Source organism: Salvelinus namaycush, chromosome 4, assembly GCF_016432855.1.
Source record: "Salvelinus namaycush isolate Seneca chromosome 4, SaNama_1.0, whole genome shotgun sequence".
Taxonomy (NCBI): domain Eukaryota; kingdom Metazoa; phylum Chordata; class Actinopteri; order Salmoniformes; family Salmonidae; genus Salvelinus; species Salvelinus namaycush.
The window spans coordinates 52,919,632-52,939,049 of record NC_052310.1 but is presented as its reverse complement, the minus strand read 5'-3'; the positions used below and the strand labels follow the sequence as shown (position 1 = coordinate 52,939,049).

The 19,418-nt window shown below is 42.3% G+C and overlaps 1 protein-coding gene across 1 annotated transcript; it reads left to right on the top strand.

Moving 5' to 3' along the window:
- The first annotated feature begins 14,861 nt into the window (after positions 1 to 14,861).
- Positions 14,862 to 17,966, top strand: LOC120045653 (F-box only protein 5-like). The gene is made up of 5 exons (XM_038990572.1): positions 14,862 to 14,955; positions 15,847 to 16,503; positions 16,608 to 16,698; positions 16,927 to 17,124; positions 17,312 to 17,966. The coding sequence occupies exons 2-5, from the start codon at positions 15,872 to 15,874 to the stop codon at positions 17,567 to 17,569; spliced, it is 1,179 nt and encodes a 392-aa protein (XP_038846500.1). The 5' UTR covers positions 14,862 to 14,955; positions 15,847 to 15,871; the 3' UTR covers positions 17,570 to 17,966.
- Positions 17,967 to 19,418: the final 1,452 nt, after the last annotated feature.

Below are 19,418 nucleotides of genomic sequence, written 5' to 3'. Positions count from 1 at the left end.
TATATATTTAAATCACAATCAAAATCCGTCTGTTTAAGATTGAGATCATTTCTGTTTTGCATGGCCTTTGTCTGCATCCGCATTCCGCATAGCTACAGCTGTGTTTCAGACCAGGAGACATCCCGAAAATCCGGTATTCTCATGAAAACTTCTATAGCATCAGAACGATTTTGGCTACACACATGACCCTTTTCTGGAAAGATGACACTCCCACGAACACGATGATGTTCTCTGTTTTGCTCTAAAACCCCCACAAGTGTCAAGGGACTCGTAATCTGGTACCAGGCAAAAGAATGTATAGAAGTGAATAGGGCATTTCCATGTAAAAGGTATATCGGTAATTCCACTGAATAAATATATACACTGAACAAAAATATAAACGCAACATGTTGGTCCAATGTTTGATGAGCTGAAATAAAATATCCCAGAAATATTCCATACGCTCAAAAAGCTTATTTCTCCCCCCAACAAAATGCACAAATTTGTTTATATCCCTAAAATATTCAGAACCCTTTTTCCACATTTTGTTACGTTACAGCCTTAGTGTTAGTCTTAGTGTTTGCCTAAGGGTGGTTAAAACTCACTATCCTCTTACGTATGCTGCGGTGGACAGCCATGATATTCACGGTTGAGGGACAATGTTCTTTCAAAACTCCTGAGTAATGGCATTTTTTTCACCCTGCGTCCCACCTGGCACTGCAGACCCTCTTACTCAGATAGTGGATGGAGAGCAGTCAGGAAATACAATGCATTTGGAAAGTATTCAGACCCCTTGACTTTTCCACATTTTACGTTACAGCCTTATTATAAAATGTATTAAATAGTTTTTTCCATCAATCTACACACAATACCCCATAATGACAAAGCAAAAGCGGGTTTGTAAAAATAAAAAATAAATCATATTTACATAAGTATTCAGACCCTTACTCAGTACTTTGTTGAAGCACCTTTGGCAGCAATTACAGCCTTGAGTGCTCTTGGGTATGACGCTACAAGCTTGGTACACCTGTATTTGGGGAGTTTATCCCATTCTTCTCTGCAGATCCTCTCAAGCTCTGTCAGGTTGGATGGGGAGTGTCGCTGCACAGCTATTTTCAGGTCTCTCCAGAGATGTTCAATCGGGTTCAAGTCCGGGCTTTGGCTCGGCCACTCAAGGACATTCAGAGACTTGTCCCGAAGCCACTCCTGCGTTATCCTGGCTGTGTGCTTAGGGTTGTTGTCCTGTTGGAAGGTGAACCTGTAGCCATTATGTTCTTGGGGACCTTCAATGCTGCAGAAATATTTTGGTACCATTCCCCAGATCTGTGACTTGACACAATCCTGTTTCGGAGCTCTAAGGAAAATTCCTTCAACCTCATGGCTTGGTATTTGCTCTGACATGCACTGTCAACTGTGCAACCTTATATAAACAGGTGTGTGCCTTTCCAAATCATGTTCAATCAATTGAATTTACCACAGGTGGACTCCAATCAAGTTGTAGAAAAGTCTCAAGGGTGATCACTGGAAACAGGATGCACCTGAGCTCAATTTGGAGTCTCATAGCAAAGGGTCTGACTACTTATGTAAATAAGGCATTTCTGTGTATTATTTTGAAGACATTTCCTAAAATTTCAACAAAAACTGTATTTGCTTTGTCATTATGGGGTATTGTGTGTAGATTGCTGAATATTTGTATTTATTTAATCCATTTCAGAATAAGGCTGTAACGTAACAAAATGTGGAAAAAGTCAGGGGGTCTGAATACTTTCCAAAAGCCCTGGACGTCATAAAATATATAATATTTGTACTATGTACTTGAGCTTGTGTCAAGTGACGACACCTCAGCAATTTATAACTAGAGTATGCAGCATTACTAGCTATTGTTTATGGTCCTCTCATAATAAATAATTTATTTCGGGGATTACGTAGATTACATATAGTTACATTAAATTAAAGGCAGTGAAGTACTTCATGTTATTTAGGATGTTGCAGCTGAACATTTTGAAATGGCAGCATCCTGATCCTCAGGACTGTTGATAGAGCATACAGCTGAGAATGCTATCTCACTACAAATTACTTTGAGCAAATGCTTATCAGAGAGAAGCACATTATAAAAGAGGGAGAGGTTTGAGTCAATAAGAAGTGTCTACAGTCATGCTCATGGAGATCCTATTAAATTACTAGAGAGGCCATGTCATAAACCCTCAAAGTTCCAGAATGGGGTGGAAATAGCAGCCATGTTGGCCAGGGAGAAATCCACACCAGTCTAATTGGAATTAATGGCAGTAGAGACATAATACTGATTATATGGTCGTGCTACTATGTCATGTATTCTATAGGGGATATTTTGTTAACTCTCGTGCTCCCCCTGTAAAGACAACACACACAGTATGGGGATGTGTCATTGGGTTGTGTAGCCTACTGGCCTCTATGCAAAGTTTTGTTTAAAATAATACAATATCCTACAGCTAATCAAACATTAGTCCTGTCTCTCTCTCTCTCTCTCACACACATACACACACACAAAATGTGAAATGATAAATTATAGGTTTACTAATGCTTACTAAGGTAACGGTGCATTCGCATGTCATTTCGAGGTAGCGCAGTGCATTATTGTTACCATTAGAACTTCAGCTATAAACATATGCTATTTGTGATCTAGGCTACTCCGTACAGTTTACATGCAGTGTTTGGTAAATTCGTTTGTTAAAATAATTTAATCCCAAAAACTGTGCATCGAAATTATTAGAAGTTTCTCTGACAAACGCTTGGCTACATCATTCAGATTCTACTCATATCCTCTCCCCAATTAGACTCTTAACAGCGTTTGGCATGTGCAGTTTCAGAGTTCGTTATATGAGTAAAACGATTTACTTACATGAAATGTGGTGGGATGCTATCACATTCAAACGCGCTCAATTTTCGCCACAAAGTTGGTGGGTGTTATTCTTTTGACCCAACAGATTTGCTCCAGTTGTCGACTCGAGTCATTTGTCCAAAAAAATTGCAAACTGGGGCTGCATTCATTCCTAAAGCTATATGGGAAAAACAAAGCCAGAGCAAACTCAATGTTTGAAGCAAACCTCCCTGTGAACACTGGCGGAATTAGCATTAGACAGAATATGCAATTGCCTGCCTTATAGGCCTCATCATCAAGGGGCGTCATGAGCTGGGCATAAAAAAACATTAAATCAACACTTGTGTTTGTTTTACTAATTTCCCCGCTTGAGTCCCCCCCCCCCCCCCCCCATGCTCTGCTTAAGGCATTTTGATTGTGATTTAAATATATATATATATTTAAATCACAATCTATCTAATCTAATATATATATATATATATATATATATACTGCTCAAAAAAATAAAGGGAACACTTAAACAACACAATGTAACTCCAAGTCAATCACACTTCTGTGAAATCAAACTGTCCACTTAGGAAGCAACACTGATTGACAATAAATTTCACATGCTGTTGTGCAAAGGGAATAGACAAAAGGTGGAAATTATAGGCAATTAGCAAGACACCCCCAATAAAGGAGTGGTTCTGCAGGTGGTGACCACAGACCACTTCTCAGTTCCTATGCTTCCTGGCTGATGTTTTGGTCACTTTTGAATGCTGGCGGTGCTTTCACTCTAGTGGTAGCATGAGACGGAGTCTACAACCCACACAAGTGGCTCAGTGCAGCTCATCCAGGATGGCACATCAATGCGAGCTGTGGCAAGAAGGTTTGCTGTGTCTGTCAGCGTAGTGTCCAGAGCATGGAGGCGCTACCAGGACACAGGCCACTACATCAGGAGACGTGGAGGAGGCCGTAGGAGGGCAACAACCCAGCAGCAGGACCGCTACCTCCGCCTTTGTGCAAGGAGGAGCACTGCCAGAGCCCTGCAAAATGACCTCCAGCAGGTCACAAATGTGCATGTGTCTGCTCAAACGGTCAGAAACAGACTCCATGAGGGTGGTATGAGGGCCCGACGTCCACAGGTGGGGGTTGTGCTTACAGCCCAACACCGTGCAGGACGTTTGGCATTTGCCAAAGAACACCAAGATTGGCAAATTCGCCACTGGCGCCCTGTGCTCTTCATAGATGAAAGCAGGTTCACACGCACATGTGACAGACGTGACAGAGTCTGGAGACGCCGTGGAGAACGTTCTGCTGCCTGCAACATCCTCCAGCATGACCGGTTTGGCGGTGGGTCAGTCATGGTGTGGGGTGGCATTTCTTTGGGGGGCCGCACAGCCCTCCATGTGCTCGCCAGAGGTAGCCTGACTGCCATTAGGTACCGAGATGAGATCCTCAGACCCCTTGTGAGACCATATGCTGGTGCGGTTGGCGCTGGGTTCCTCCTAATGCAAGACAATGCTAGACCTCATGTGGCTGGAGTGTGTCAGCAGTTCCTGCAAGAGGAAGGCATTGATGCTATGGACTGGCCCGCCCGTTCCCCAGACCTGAATCCAATTGAGCACATCTGGGACATCATGTCTCGCTCCATCCACCAACGCCACGTTGCACCACAGACTGTCCAGGAGTTGGCGGATGCTTTAGTCCAGGTCTGGGAGGAGATCCCTCAGGAGACCATCCGCCACCTCATCAGGAGCATGCCCAGGCGTTGTAGGGAGGTCATACAGGCACGTGGAGGCCACACACACTACTGAGCCTCATTTTGACTTGTTTTAAGGATATTACATCAAAGTTGGATCAGCTTGTAGTGTGGTTTTCCCCTTTAATTTTGAGTGTGACTCCAAATCCAGACCTCCATGGGTTGATAAATTTGATTTCCATTGATAATTTTTGTGTGATTTTGTTGTCAGCACATTCAACTATGTAAAGAAAAAAGTATTTAATAAGAATATTCCATTCATTCAGATCTAGGATGTGTTATTTTAGTGTTCCCTTTATTTTTTTGAGCAGTGTGTATATATATATATTTTTAAATCACAATCAAAATCCATCTGTTTAAGATTGAGATAATTTCTGTTTTGCATGGGCTTTGTCTGCATCCGCATTCCGCATAGCTACAGCTGTGTTTCAGACCAGGAGACTTCCCGAAAATCCGGTATTCTCATGAAAACTTCTATAGCATCAGAACGGTTTTGGCTACACACATGACCCTTTTCTGGAAAGATGACACTCACACGAACACGATGATGTTCTCTGTTTTGCTCTAAAACCCCCACAAGTGTCAAGGGACTCGTAATCTGGTACCAGGCAAATTCAATTATAGAAGTGAATAGGGCATTTCCATGTGAAAGGTATATCGGTAATTCCACTGAATAAATATATACACTGAACAAAAATATAAACGCAACATGTAAAGTGTTGGTCCAATGTTTGATGAGCTGAAATAAAATATCCCAGAAATGTTCCATACGCTCAAAAAGCTTATTTCTCCCCCCAACAAAATGCACAAATTTGTTTATATCCCTGTTAGTGAGCATTTAACCTTTGCCAAGATAATCCATCCACCTGACAGGTGTGGCATATCAAGTAGTTGATTAAACAGAATCATCATTACACAGGTGCACCTTGTGCTGGGGGACAATAAAAGGCCACTCTAAAATGTGCAGTTTTGTCACACAACACAATGCCATGTCTCAAGTTTTGAGGGAGCATGCAATTGGCATGCTGACTGCAGGAATGTCCACCAGAGCTGTTGCCAGAGAATCAAATGTTAATTTCTCTACCATAAGCCGCCTCCAACGTCGTTTCAGAGAATTTGGCGGTACGTACAACAGGCTGATGGAGTGCTGCATCAGATAACCTGGCCTCCACAATCACCCGACCTCAACCAAATTGAGATGGTTTGGGTTGAGTTGGACCGCAGAGGGAAGGAAAAGCAGCCAACAAGTGCTAAGCATATGTCGGAACTCCTTCAAGACTGTTGGAAAAGTATTCCAGGTGAAGCTGGTTGAGAGAATGCCAAGAGTGTGCAAAGCTGCCATCAAGGCAAAGGGTGGCTGCTTTGAATGATCTCAAATATACAATTTATTTTGATTTGTTGAACACTTTTTGATTTCTACATGATTCCATATGTGTTATTTCATAGTTTTGATGTCTTCACTATTATTCTACAAAGTAGAAAATAGTAACAATAAAGAACAACCCTAGAATGAGTAGGTGTGTCCAAACTTTTGACTGGTACTGCATTTTATGTTGCATAATGGACTGGCTCATTGTTTCAATTTGCCTCCTTGTTCATTTCACTCTCCATTACTGACATGACTCAGCACCTCCCAAATAGGAAGCCACTGACACTGGTGGAGACTCACAAAAGTCTGACATAAAGATCCACTTGAGGGGCTATTTTGGTGGGCCTTATTTATTTCCCTCTCCTATACAACTGTGCTAGTCCACCAAGAATATCAAAGCAACTGCAACAGCATCACGTTGTCCTGTTTTAATAGCAGTCACTCAGCCAACCCTAACAGTAGTGACATCTAGGGTAGCAGGTGTGACCTCCTCTAGTGATATTGTTTATGCATTATAAATTAATGCAGGCTCATGCAGTCAAGGGCAAGGAATTCCAGAGGAGATAAAGAGTTTTGTCTTGCTACTGAGCTGATGTGTAAATACCACATGAACTTCTCCATCAAGGCAACATTAGTTGTTTTGTTTGAGTAGGCCTATGTGGACTGAAGTTTTTGAACTACCTTACCCTACTATACATTATGACAAGAATGTAGAAGCACTTGTGAAATCCTCTTTAAATAAATGTTTTATTGTGGATTGTAAATAAATCCCATTTCTTTGATAACTTTATGGTTTTGAAAAAAGTTTAAAATATTTTTTTCATTCACATAAGAATTGGATGATGAGTCAATCGAGTCCAGAATACATGTGAGGAACTTGGTCATTTCTCCTTGTCAGACCTTCCTCCTCAGAACACCACTCCTTAGTCATGTCTCACCCTTCCTCCTTAATCCTCACCCTATTGGTGAGATTGACTGATGCACGGGTGAGAGAGGTGAGGCAAATGGGTGATACCTGACCAATGCAGGGGTGAGGGTTGAGGAGGAGGGGTGACACTTGACCAGTGCAGGTTTGAGACTTGACTAGGGGAGGGTGACGTCTGACTGGGAGGAATGACAACATTTATAATATCTATTCTATAATCCAGACCTCATGTCTGCCTCATTCAACAAGTCATTATGTTGTATGGGGGGTTGGGAAGTTTCAATTAAATACTTTTTTGAAACAGTACTTCTGTGTCCTGTTTCCAGATAAGTTTTGCAGTTGTCTACTTCCTCTGTCACCTCTGGCTAAAAATAGCACAACATGGGTGTGACATGACCGCCCAAACGGCCAGATGGTTTTTGGCTCTGGTTGTGTAGGCACCAAACTCCCCTCTGAAAGCCCCCCAAATCCTGGTAATCTATGGTGACATTACAGTCGCTGGCCTGACCCATATAAAGACAATCCTTAAAATTCTCTTGAATAATTAGCACATAATTTAACTTTGCAGGAGATTAACTTTTTTTCTGAAACATGTGTGGCGGCCAACCCCAGGAAGCCTGATGGAAGTCCTGCAGCCAGAAGTTATTTAATCCACTGGATTACCCTAGTCTTGTATGAGGAATTCTAGCAACCTGGGGGGCAGACAGTGAAATATGATTTTAAACCGGTGTGTCTGATCTACAGAAGCCTGCTTAGTCTTCCTTGGAGGCCAATGATGGAGGCCAATTCCTTCAACCTCATGGCTTGGTGTTTGCTCTGACATGCAATGCCAATTGTGGGACATTATATAGACAGGTGTGTGCCTTTCCAAATCATGTCCAATCAATTCTATTTACCACAGGTGGACTCCAATCAAGTTGTAGAATCATCTCAAGGATGATCAATGGAAACAGGATGCACCGGAGCTCAATTTGAGTCTCACATAGCAAAGGGTCTCAATACTTATGTAAATAAGGTATAAAAAACAGTTTTTGCTTTTTCATTATGGGGGTATTGTGTCTAGATTGCTGAGGATATTTTTTTATTTAATCCATTTTAGAATAAGGCTGTAAAGTAAACAAAATGTGTAAAAAGTCAAGGGATCTGAATACTTTCCGAAGGCACTGTATGCTGTATGAAACTGTTACTAGTAACACATTACTTAATCTGTAAGTAGGCGTATTCAATTAACTGCAAAGTTAGATGGATGTTTCCTCCCATCTTCTGGTCAAACAGGGGATTGGTCCCAGGTTTCTTTTTATAAACCAGGGGTTTCCATGGAGGGCCGAGTGTGCTGGTTGTTGATTTCACCTTTCAATTTGTGTCCAATTAAGACATATACAACCAGGTGAGGGGAGTACCTAACTAATCAGTGACCTTAATTCATTAATTAGGAACAATGGAGTGAAAACCCGCAGACACTCGGCCCTCCATGGAACGAGTTTGACACATAAACAGTAAACACAACAGTCAAAGTGATCAGTAAGACAGTCCTGTGCAGCGACACATTAATGTTTTGATATTTTAATGCTTTGATGAAGTTTTATACAGATTACGTTTTTTAACACAATGCAATACTATACTACTGATAAATGTTTATGTTTTGGCTACATGTATTTGTTTACTTATGGTAATCTATGTTTTGAGAATGTAAATAGTCTGCAACTTTTTTTAATTTCACCTTTATTTAACCAGGTAGGCCAGTTGAGAACAAGTTGTCATTTACAACTGCGACCTGGCCAAGATAAAGCAAAGCAGTGCGACCAAAACAACAACACAGAGTTACACATAAACAAACTACGCATGTGCGTGTGAAAAGCAACATGTCAGTGCCCTTGAGCATCAAAAAATTATAATAAAAACAACGCTCTGTCTTTGGTGATGGTTAGCTAGCTAGCTAGGATAGGTGAACATCCAGACATAAATGTGAATGGAAAATAGTTGTTATGGTCGACACAACTGCAGCTACATACTATCCAAAAAGCTTCAGAACATCATACCACTTCAATTAGCTGTCGTTGTGTAGTGTTAACGTTAGCTAGCATGATAAAATGCAAAACAAATCAACAAATGATAGTAATATTTTTCCAATGTTGAATTGAGCCTTTAATGCAAACCCTTGTGTAGTGTGGCTTTTACACAAGCTGTCAAAATGCACTTAGAGAACGTGTATGGCCGATCCTTGATGTCCTCTAATCAGAGGTAGTCCACTGTCATGTTTCAAAGAGATTACCGAGCAGTAGATGCGGTAGATGCCGAAATCCGTCCCCAAAGCTTTGCCCAAATAGTAGAGTTATGCATGCAACTCAGCCGTTGATGATTACGAAGTTACTGTCTGTGGACGACATCTTTGCTAGAAGATCACTACAGGACTAACGTTACTTGAAGAAGATGTAGACAGAGTACTGTGATAGTCTGACAGACAAAGAGACAGCAGGATGGTGAAGAGGAATTGAGAGTGAAGAGAACATCTCCTTCTGTACTAGCCCCAGTGATCCAATACTTCAGAGAGCTTCAGACAAAACAGCAGAAATTTGGTGAAACTGAAACATTACTGAAAGGTGAGGCCACACCTCATGTGTGATATTCTATCAACAGATGCAGAAGGACTTTGGGAATCTCATGGCCATTAGGTCTCAGCAGCTTGAGAGTTTGCTTATGTCATAAACTACTCATTCCTTCATTGGGTGACTGTCGGCCCTCCATGGAACAAGTTTGACACATAAATAGTAAACACAACAGTCAAAGTGATCAGTAAGACAGTCCTGTGCAGCGACACAGGACACAAACTACACACATACAAGAATGTTGCTGTTCAAAATTGTTATGTCAGGAATGGATATCAAAATCCAGTTAAAAGTTTAACGTATGTTTCCTACATAGTCATATATAAAACCTAGGATTGAGCTTGCCAAAAGAAAGTGTTGAATAAAGACAATGGACAGCAATTTAAAATCTTTTTTTTTTTTTTTTACCTTTATTTAACTAGGCAAGTCAGTAAAGAACAAATTCGTATTTACAATTACAGCCTACACCATGGGCAACAATTAATATGGTTTACACTGAAAGAATAGAATAGGCATGACTGACAGAGGTAAGAAGGTTGTCTCTTGGAGGGGTATTTACTGCTTTGAAAGTGGAAGGTGAGATGGGCTTGGGTGTGTTGGGGAAGAGGGAATGCAAATAGTTGCCAGCTGTCTGTTGGATACAAAAGTTTTATATTAAGTGTTGGTCTATACTGTAGCACATTTTGTGTATTGACTTTTTTAATCTATCCTTTTTAATCTATCCAAAGGTAGATCTGAGAAAATCAGGAACTACAACTTTCCCCAGGAACCGAATCACAGATCATTGGATTGGAAAAATGGTGCATGATGTCCGCGAGCTCCTTGAGGAAATTAATCACTACAGGAGCTCCCTAACCAGGAGAGTCATTGACATTCTTGGAGAAAATGACTCTGATCAATAATAGCCCAGTGTATTTGTTTGCCCAACTCACATACTTAGAGCTCACTTAACACATTCCGCCCACAAGTGTGAAATGCCAGTCCTCAAACTGCTTTTGTTGCTCATTTTGCAGGAAAACTTCAAAATATGTCAGTATAGAACTTTTCTAAAATCCTTTCTTTTGAGAACCGAACACCATCATCAAGTTTGCCAATGACACAACAGTGGTAGGCCTGATCACCGACAGCAATGAGACAGCCTATAGGGAGGAGGTCGGAGACCTGGTCGTGTGGTGCCAGGACAACATCCTCTCCCTCAACGTGAGCAAGACAAGGAGATGATTGTGGACTACAGGAAAAGGAAAAGGAGGACCGAGCACGCCCCCCATTCTCATCGACGGGGCTGTAGGGGAGCAGGTTGAGAGCTTCAAGTTCCTTGGTGTCCACATTACCAACAAACTATCATGGTCCAAACACACTAAGACAGTCATGAAGAGGGTACGACAAAGCCTATTCCTCCTCAGGAGACTGAAAAGATTTGGCATGGGTCCTCAGATCCTCAAAGGTTCTACAGCTGCACCATCGAGAGCATCCTGACTGGTTGCATCACTGCCTGGTATGGCAACTGCTCGGCTTCCGACCGCAAGGCACTACAGAGGGTAGTGCGTACGGCCCAGTACATCACTGAGGCTAAGCTGCCTGCCATCCAGGACCTCTACACCAGGCGGTGTCAGAGGAAGGCCCTAAAAATTGTCAAAGACCCCAGCCACCCCAGTCATAGACTGTTCTCTCTACTACCGCATGGCAAGCGGTACCGGAGTGCCAAGTCGAGGACAAACAGTTTTTACCCCCAAGCCATAAGACTCCTGAACAGGTAATCAAATGGCTACCCGGACTATCTGCATTGTGTGCCCCCCCCCCCCCCCCCCCCCCCCCCCCACCCCTCTTTTTTACACTGCTGCTACTCTCTGATTATCATATATGCATAGTCATTTTAACTATACATTCATGTACATACTACCTCAATTGGGCCGACCAACCAGTGCTACCGCACATTGCCTAACCGGGCCATCTGCATTGTTTCCCACCCACCACCCACCAACCCCTCTTTTACGCTACTGCTAATCTCTGTTCATCATATATGCATAGTCACTTTAACCATATCTACATGTACATACTACCTCAATCAGCCTGACTAACCGGTGTCTGTATGTAGCCTCGCTACTTTTATAGCCTCGCTACTGTATATAGCCTGTCCTTTTACTGTTGTTTTATTTCTTTAGCTACCTATTGTTCACCTAATACATTTTTCGCACTATTGGTTAGAGCCTGTAAGTAAGCATTTCACTGTAGGTCTTTTCACTGTTGTATTCAGCACATGTGACAAATAAACTTTGATTTGATTTGATCAGAAGCTTCTAAAGCCATGACATAATTTTCTGGAATTGTCCAAGCTGTTTAAAGTCACAGTCAACTCAGTGTATGTAAAATTCTGACCCACTGGCATTGTGATACAGTGAATTATAAGTGAAATAATCTGTCTGTAAACAATTGTTGGTAAAATGACTTGTGTCATGCACAAAGTAGATGTCCTAACCGACTTGCCAAAACAATAGTTTGTTAACAATAAATTTGTGGAGCGGTTGAAAAACGAGTTTTAATGACTCCAACCTAAGCGTATCTAAACTTCTGACTTCACCTATACTGTATGTCTATAGGCAGCAGCCTCTGACGTGCTGGACATGGCTGTTTAACAGTCAGTGGTGTATTATAAAATACAATACAGTATATACATATGAAAAGGATGATGCAATATGTAAACACAATTTAAAAGTGACTAAGATACCGTAGAATAGTGTGGAGTGTAGTTTATACATATAAGATGAGTCATGCTAGATACGGAACATTATTACAGTGGCTAGTGATCAATTTCTAAAAGTGGCCAGTGATTCCTAATCTATGTCTATAGGCAGCTGCCCCTGATGTGCTAGTGATGGCTGTTTAGCAGTCTGATGGTCTTGAGATAGAAGATGTTTTTAATTCTATCGGTCACAGCTTTGATGCAACTGTACTGATCTCGCCTTCTCGATGATAGCGGGGGGAACATGCAGTGGCTCGGGTGGTTGATGTCCTTGATGATCATTTTGACCTTCCTTTGGCATCGGGTGCTGTAGGTGTCCAGGAGGGCGGGAAATTGCCCCCGGTAATGCGTTGGGCGGTGCAGTTGCCGTACCAGGTGGTGATACAGCCTGACAGGATGCTCTCAATTGTGCATCTGTAAATGTTTGTGAGGGTTTTAGGTTTTAAGTCAAATTTCTTTAGCCTCTCCTGAGGTTGAAGAGGCGGTGTTGCGCCTTCTTCACCACACTGTCTGTGTGGGTGGACCATCTCAGTTTGTCAGTGATGTGTACGCCAAGGAACTTTAAGCTTTCCACCTTCTCCACTGCGGTCCCATCAATGTGGATAGGGGGGTGCTCCCTCTGCTGTTTCCTGAAGTCTACGATCATCTCCTTAGTTTTGTTGACGTTGAGTGAGAAGTTATTTTCCTGGGACCACACTCCCAGAGCCCTCACCTCCTCCCTGTAGGCTGTCTCATCGTTGGTAATCAAGCCTACTACTGTTGTGTTGTCTGCAAACTTGATGATTGAGTTGGAGGCGTGCTTGGCCACGCAGTCATGGGTGAACAGGGACTACAGAAGGGGGCTGAGCACACACCCTTGTGGAGCCCCAGTGTTGAGGATCAGCAAATAGGTGTTGTTTCCTACCTTCCCCACCTGGGGGTGACCCGTCAGGGAGTCCAGGACCCAGCTGCACAGGACGGGGTTCAGGCCCAGGGCCTTGAGCTTGATGATGAGCTTGGAGGGTACTATGGTGTTGAATGCTGAGCTATAGTCAATGAACAGCATTCGGGCCTCCCGTGTGGCGCAGTGGTCTAAGGCACTGCATCGCAGTGCTAGCTGTGCCACTAGAGATTCTGGGTTTGAGTCCAGGCTCTGTCGCAGCCGGCCGCGACCGGGAGGCCCATGGTGCGGCGCACAATTGGCCCAGCGTTGTCCGGGTTAGGGAGGGTTTGGCCGGCAGGGATATCCTTGTCTCATCGCGCACTAGCAACTCCTGTGGTGGGCCGGGCGCAGTGCACGCTGACACGGTAGCCAGCTGCACGGTGTTTCCTCCGACACATTGGTGCGGCTGGCTTCCGGGTTGGATGGGCATTGTGTCAAGAAGCAGTGCGGCTTGGTTGGGTTGTGTTTCGGAGGATGCATGGCTCACGACCTTCGCCTCTCCCGAGTCCGTACGGGAGTTGCAGCGATGAGACAAGACTAACTACTACCAATTGGATACCACGAAATTGGGGAGAAAAAAGGGTGGCACTGTATTATCCTCAAAGCGAGCGAAGAAGGTGTTTAGCCTGTCTGGAAGTAAGACGTTGGTGTCCGCGACGTGGCTGGTTTTCCCTTTATAATCCGTGATTGTCTGTAGACTACACTGTTTGTAGTCTTCCATATTCCCAGTCTTCTTGCCCTGGTTAAATGCGGTGGTTCGCGCTTTCAGTTTTGTGCAAATGCTCCCATGTTTCTTGGCCCAAAGCAAGTCTCTTCTTCTTATTGGTGTCCCTTAGTAGTGTTTTATTTTGCAGCAATTCGACCATAAAGGCCTGATTCAAACAGTCTCCTCTGTTACTTGAACTCTGTGAAGCATTTATTTGGGCTGCAATTTCTGAGGCTGGTAACTCTAATGAACTTATCCTCTGCAGCAGAAGTAACTCTGGGTCTTCTGCTGGGCCCTTGAATGAGTAGGTGTGTCCAAACTTTTGACTTGTACTGTATATAAAAAAAAAACATGTTTTATCTCAGTAATGTTGTGAAGAGGTTCATTTGCAGAATGAGAGGTAACTCTGGGTCTTCCATTCATGTGGCGGTCCTCATGAGAGCCAGTTTCATCATAGTGTTTGATGGTTTTTGCGACTGCACTGGAAGAAACTTTAAAAGTTCCTTAAATTTTCCAGATTGACTGACCTTCGCGTCTTAAAGTAATGATGGACTGTCCTTTCTCCTTGTTAATTTGAGCTGTTCTTGGACTTGGTCTTTTACCAAATAGGGATATCTTCTGTATACTTTTTTGGTTACTTCATGATTCCATATGTGTTATTTAATTGTTTTGATGTCTTCACTGTTATTCTACATTGTAGCATGAGTAGGTGTTCTAAAACCTTTGACCGATAGTGTATTTCTAACAAAAAAGAAAAAACATTGCACCAATATTTTAACGAATCACCTCTACCTCGGTGTATTTCTATTGTATTTGCAAAGAAAGATAACTGGTACATGTTTGAAATGGTCGGAAAAAAATGTAGTGGGCCTTATGCAGTTTAAGCTCTGACGTCAGACGTCAGTTTGCGCTTTTCTGTTCTCCCATTGGTTCCCCGGTTTAAAGGTAACTTCCCTCATTGGTTTGTGACATTTTGGATACGGATTTCAAAGGTGCAGCGAACTGGCGCTTTTTCCATATTTTCCTCATTCAAGTATCAAGAAAGTTGCCGAACCCAGTCTAGCTGCTAATGTCGGTGGCAGACCAGAAATAGGTGAAGTTACCTTAAAGGTATGCAATATTTTTCTTACCTCAATCAACAAGCGTGTTGTTATATTGTTTGCTAGGCTAATAGCTATTACTCATTTCATTTGATTCAGGCTAGTTACGCAAAACGTTTGACGTTAATTTGAGAAAGCATATCCTTATAACCATGATGACCCTAGTTTTGTTACAATGTTAGCTAGCTAACGCTACTCGCTTGCCAACTTGTCTACATAGCTAGTTATCTACTTGACTAACTAGCTAACTAGCGGTAGCTAGCCATACCTGGCCTAGCTATGTCACTGTAGTTATCTAACGTTAGTTAACTGTGTAGGTAACTTAACTAGGTAGTTGTAGTTAGCCAACTATTGCAAAGTGTACATGTGTATTTTTGATGTCGTTATAGATTTTTGTTTTAAATCCACTTAAGTTAACTGCTCAATTAGACTAGTTAGCATTACCAATGCCATTGGCTATCCTATGAATATAGCTAACATGATGGTGGAAACGACTGAAGTTATAACTATTAAAATAATTTAATACGTTATGGTACGTTAAATGCTTATTTTGTACTAAATGACTATGCATGTAACAGTAGTTAGTTAACGTTAGCTATTGTGATATCAAAGACCTTAATGCCAAATTAGTTGGCTACCTAGCTATGTTACAAAGTAAATTTGGGGGGATCAAGGAAGGCGCACTATTGAGAGATTGCAGCTAGTTAGCAACTTTTTTATAACTAGGTGTATGTTATATTGGTTTAACGTTAATGTTATGTTTTATTTAGCTAACTCGAGTAACTGAGTGGGGCAATCCACTCTGGTTTGAAACAATTTATGTACTGTAACTAGCCATTTTGGCGCGTTTTGATTGTGAGATGGAACTGGCTAATGCAGTGTATCTTCTCTACTGGCTCAGGGATACAGTTTGAAGTCAATGAAAAATGAAGTGTCAGTCCAACAACAATGAACTCCGGTTTCCGTGCAACATGAAGAAACATGTCACATACGAGGAGTCAGTCCTCAAAACCTCACCACTCATGGGATGCATCCAAGTAGTAGTCAAACAACTCTCTCCAGGTGTCACCTCTGCCAACATTTGCCTCAACTATGATGTGAAATGTGTTCACAATAAGGAGAACAACCAATATGACCGTATCCTTGACGAGGTGAACCTAGGCTGTGAAGCATTCGAGGACAGCGGTTACCTGTCTTTACAGAACAGCCAGATGGAGGACTTTTATAATGTTAAGGAACAAGGGGAGTCTCTAGGACTGGAGATATTCTCCCCATGTACTCCAGTAGCTGATTATCACAAGGCTAAGCACTCTGCCTCTCAACTCCCCATACTGAAGTTTCAACATGCCATATGCCAAGAACTCACCAATGGCTTCAAGAGGACCCAGAGCTATGACTGGACTGTCATTAGCTGGCTAGCAGAGGACTCTGGCCTTGAAAGGGTTATTGGTGGGAACATGGGCCTTGAGTCTATGGATGTTTTAAAAGCGCTGCTGGAGAGGGACATGAAGCACATCCTAACCAGGATCCTGCGTCTTCTTGATGTTGACTTGATAAGGTAAACATTTAACCTTTACTGCTCTTATGATTTTGTAGAGGTTTTTCAACAAATTGTTTTGTACTCTTATCATATATTCATGGTTTTTCTTTTTTTCTTCACAGCTGTAGAAAAGTGAGCAAGAGCTGGAGAAAAATAATCTGCCAAGACAAGTCTGCACTCCGTAAATGCGACCAGGCTGAACAGAGACTACAGGTAAGTGCTAACATTTTTAATGGATTTCCTTTAGTCATGTATATCGGGTATCAATGGTTTCAATTCACATTGACGGTTTAGTTTTTTAAGCTTGCAGAGGCTCCCAAATTTGCTGATATGTTTGATATTTACATTTATTTAGAGGCCCTTTCCAGTACTTAAATCTTAATTGCCTAACCATAGGGTAATCCATTGTATGCTAAATAGCAATGTCCTTTTTTGTTATAGGACTCAAGAATCCCTGTAGGACTGGAGAATGTGGGTTCTTTGACACGAGACACCACCCTGTCCAGGGTTGTAATGTCCTGTATGCAGAGAGTTGCTTCAACCCCTATCCAGAAGTCTACCAAGAGGATGCTCTCCCAGAGAGCATACACGCAGGTGCCATACTGCTCCCAGCAATCTCGCTTCAGAGAATACCAAGAGGTGAGGGTTCCTCTATTCACTTTGCATGTGAAGGTTCAGAGGACATGATGGTGATCAGTGTGTGTGTACTTATTGGGTTGGTCACCTTCCAATCAGTTCCAAAAAATAAATGTACATTGTTCATGTTACCAATGATACATATTGTAAGTTATTCTCTGTAGCCTTATACTTTGTTTGTGTTCTCTAGGCTGCCAGTTCGCTGAAGCAGCACGAGTCGCTGAAGCCCTGTAAGCGCTGCGGCTCTCCAGCCAAGCACAACGCAGACGCAATGAGGGCAACCTGTACCCGCTTTAGTTGTGCCTTTGACTTCTGCACCCAGTGCCAGGGCCCCTTCCACGGCTCCTCAGCCTGCTGCACCCGACTTACATGGCGGCCTAGCAACTCCACAGCCACCCCCATCCTCATTGGCAGCGCTCGCAGTAAGAGGAACGTCAGGCGCCTGTGAAATGAACGCAGCTTGGGATAAGACCCAATCGCTCACCTTTTAAAACTAACATAATTTCTATGGAATATTTGTTTTATTCATAGCCCTCTTAGCCACTGCTGCCTCCGCCGAAGACCAAAGGTATCTCGGCTATTGGAATGCTCTGCATTAGAGTACACTGTATTCTGTGACAATCAAGTGATTCCAGTTGTCCGACAATGTCATCAGAAAGCGACAATCATACTGAAAGCACCAAAAAAGAACATCCCACTGGATGCAGGGGAATTTTTCCTAGACTTTTTATTTTTCTTAATGAGATGGCCTTGTCCTCGTCGGATATTTGTAAATATTTTAAATGTGAGATATGTAAATATTTATATTGTTTAAATAAATGTCTCTTGGGATTTTCAAGAACTGATCTTTTGTTTTTCTCCAATTTTTCAAGCAACATACTACCAGAAATCACGAAACATGCACCCACTTTCTTTCAGAATTTAACAAGCAGAACACGTGTTACAATGCCAATAAGGGTATGAAAGTTACGTCATACTTCCAGGGTCAGTTCCCAGATATTGTCATTCCCTTGAGAAAAATATATATCTTAATTTGTGAAAATGCAGCCATTTAAAATAAAAAATGTATAGATACTTTAAGTTATTGTGCTATGTATTTGTCTGAAGACTATTCAAAAAGCCTACAAATGTTCAAAAACTACAAAGCTACTTCCTGGAAAATGACATCACTGTCGTAGCTTGTTTGCCACTTGCTTCGAAAGCTGTAACAACTAGTGAAACTAAGCCATTCATCCATTAGATGGTGCCATAATGTAGCTCTAAAAACCTCATGGCTCACTATCTGGAAAGATTAAGGAATTTAGAAGACTACATATAGCTGAGAACAGCCAATTTTTACACACACTTAATGGTGATTTAATGATTCACGGTTATAATACCAGTATTTTCCAATAACAAAATTACATTCAATGTGTAGGCTTATCTGAAAGTAAGGTCTTCTACAGCTGGATGGTTCAGTGAAGGAGTAGCGTCGATGGTACAGCCAGGGAGGGAGAAACAGTCCGATAGGCAGGCCCAGAGCTCTTCATCAGGCACCTCCGTTTCTGTTCACAGCTAGTCCTCTAAGTAGGCTGGAACAGATCCACCACCGAAAGGGTAGCACCCACCTACCTATTAGGGGCATTTAAATTCATAATTGTGATTATTTAACTAGGCAAGTCAGTTAAGATCAAATTCTTACCAACAATGATGGCCCACCCCGGCCAAACCTGGACAACGCTGGGCCAATTGTGCACCCGCCCTATGGGACTCCCAATGATAGCCGGATGTGATACAGGCTGGATTCGAACCAGGTACTGTAGTGACGCCTCTTGCACTGAGATGCAGTGCCTTAGACTGCTGCGCCAATCGGGATATGTAACATGTTCAATTAAAATGTCTGGGTAATACAGTTTCTCCCCAGTCTGACTGAAATTGATTTCATAGGCCCCATTTCCTGGTTGAAATATTCTGTGGTGCACAGAATATTCCTGGGAAATGAGAAGGGACAAGAAATACGTGTCATGAAGAGAGGTTGTTTTCTGGGTACATTTTAGAGGAGGCTCAAATTTGGGTGGTAAGCCTACAATCTTTCAATAGTGATTAGTGATGCCAATCTACATATTTTTTTAAATGGCTATTAGTGATGCCGAATACAATATGTGACCATATGAAACATGCTATCTGTGCATTAAAAGCATTTTGCTGTCATTTTAAAGGGTTGTCATTGTTTTTCTCCTGCAGACCCAATACATCAGTGTTTTTTCCAATTAGCCTCCCCCTCAGTGTGTGTCTGCCCCTTCAATCAGTGTCTGGCC

Excerpts from the sequence above, each read along its gene's own strand:
- LOC120045653 (XM_038990572.1), top strand. The coding sequence starts at position 15,872 with ATGAAGTGTCAGTCCAACAACAATGAACTCCGGTTTCCGTGCAACATG. Across the intron at positions 16,504-16,607 it reads CTTGATGTTGACTTGATAAG|CTGTAGAAAAGTGAGCAAGA; the intron begins GTAAACATTTAA and ends TTTTCTTCACAG. Across the intron at positions 16,699-16,926 it reads AGGCTGAACAGAGACTACAG|GACTCAAGAATCCCTGTAGG; the intron begins GTAAGTGCTAAC and ends TTTTTGTTATAG.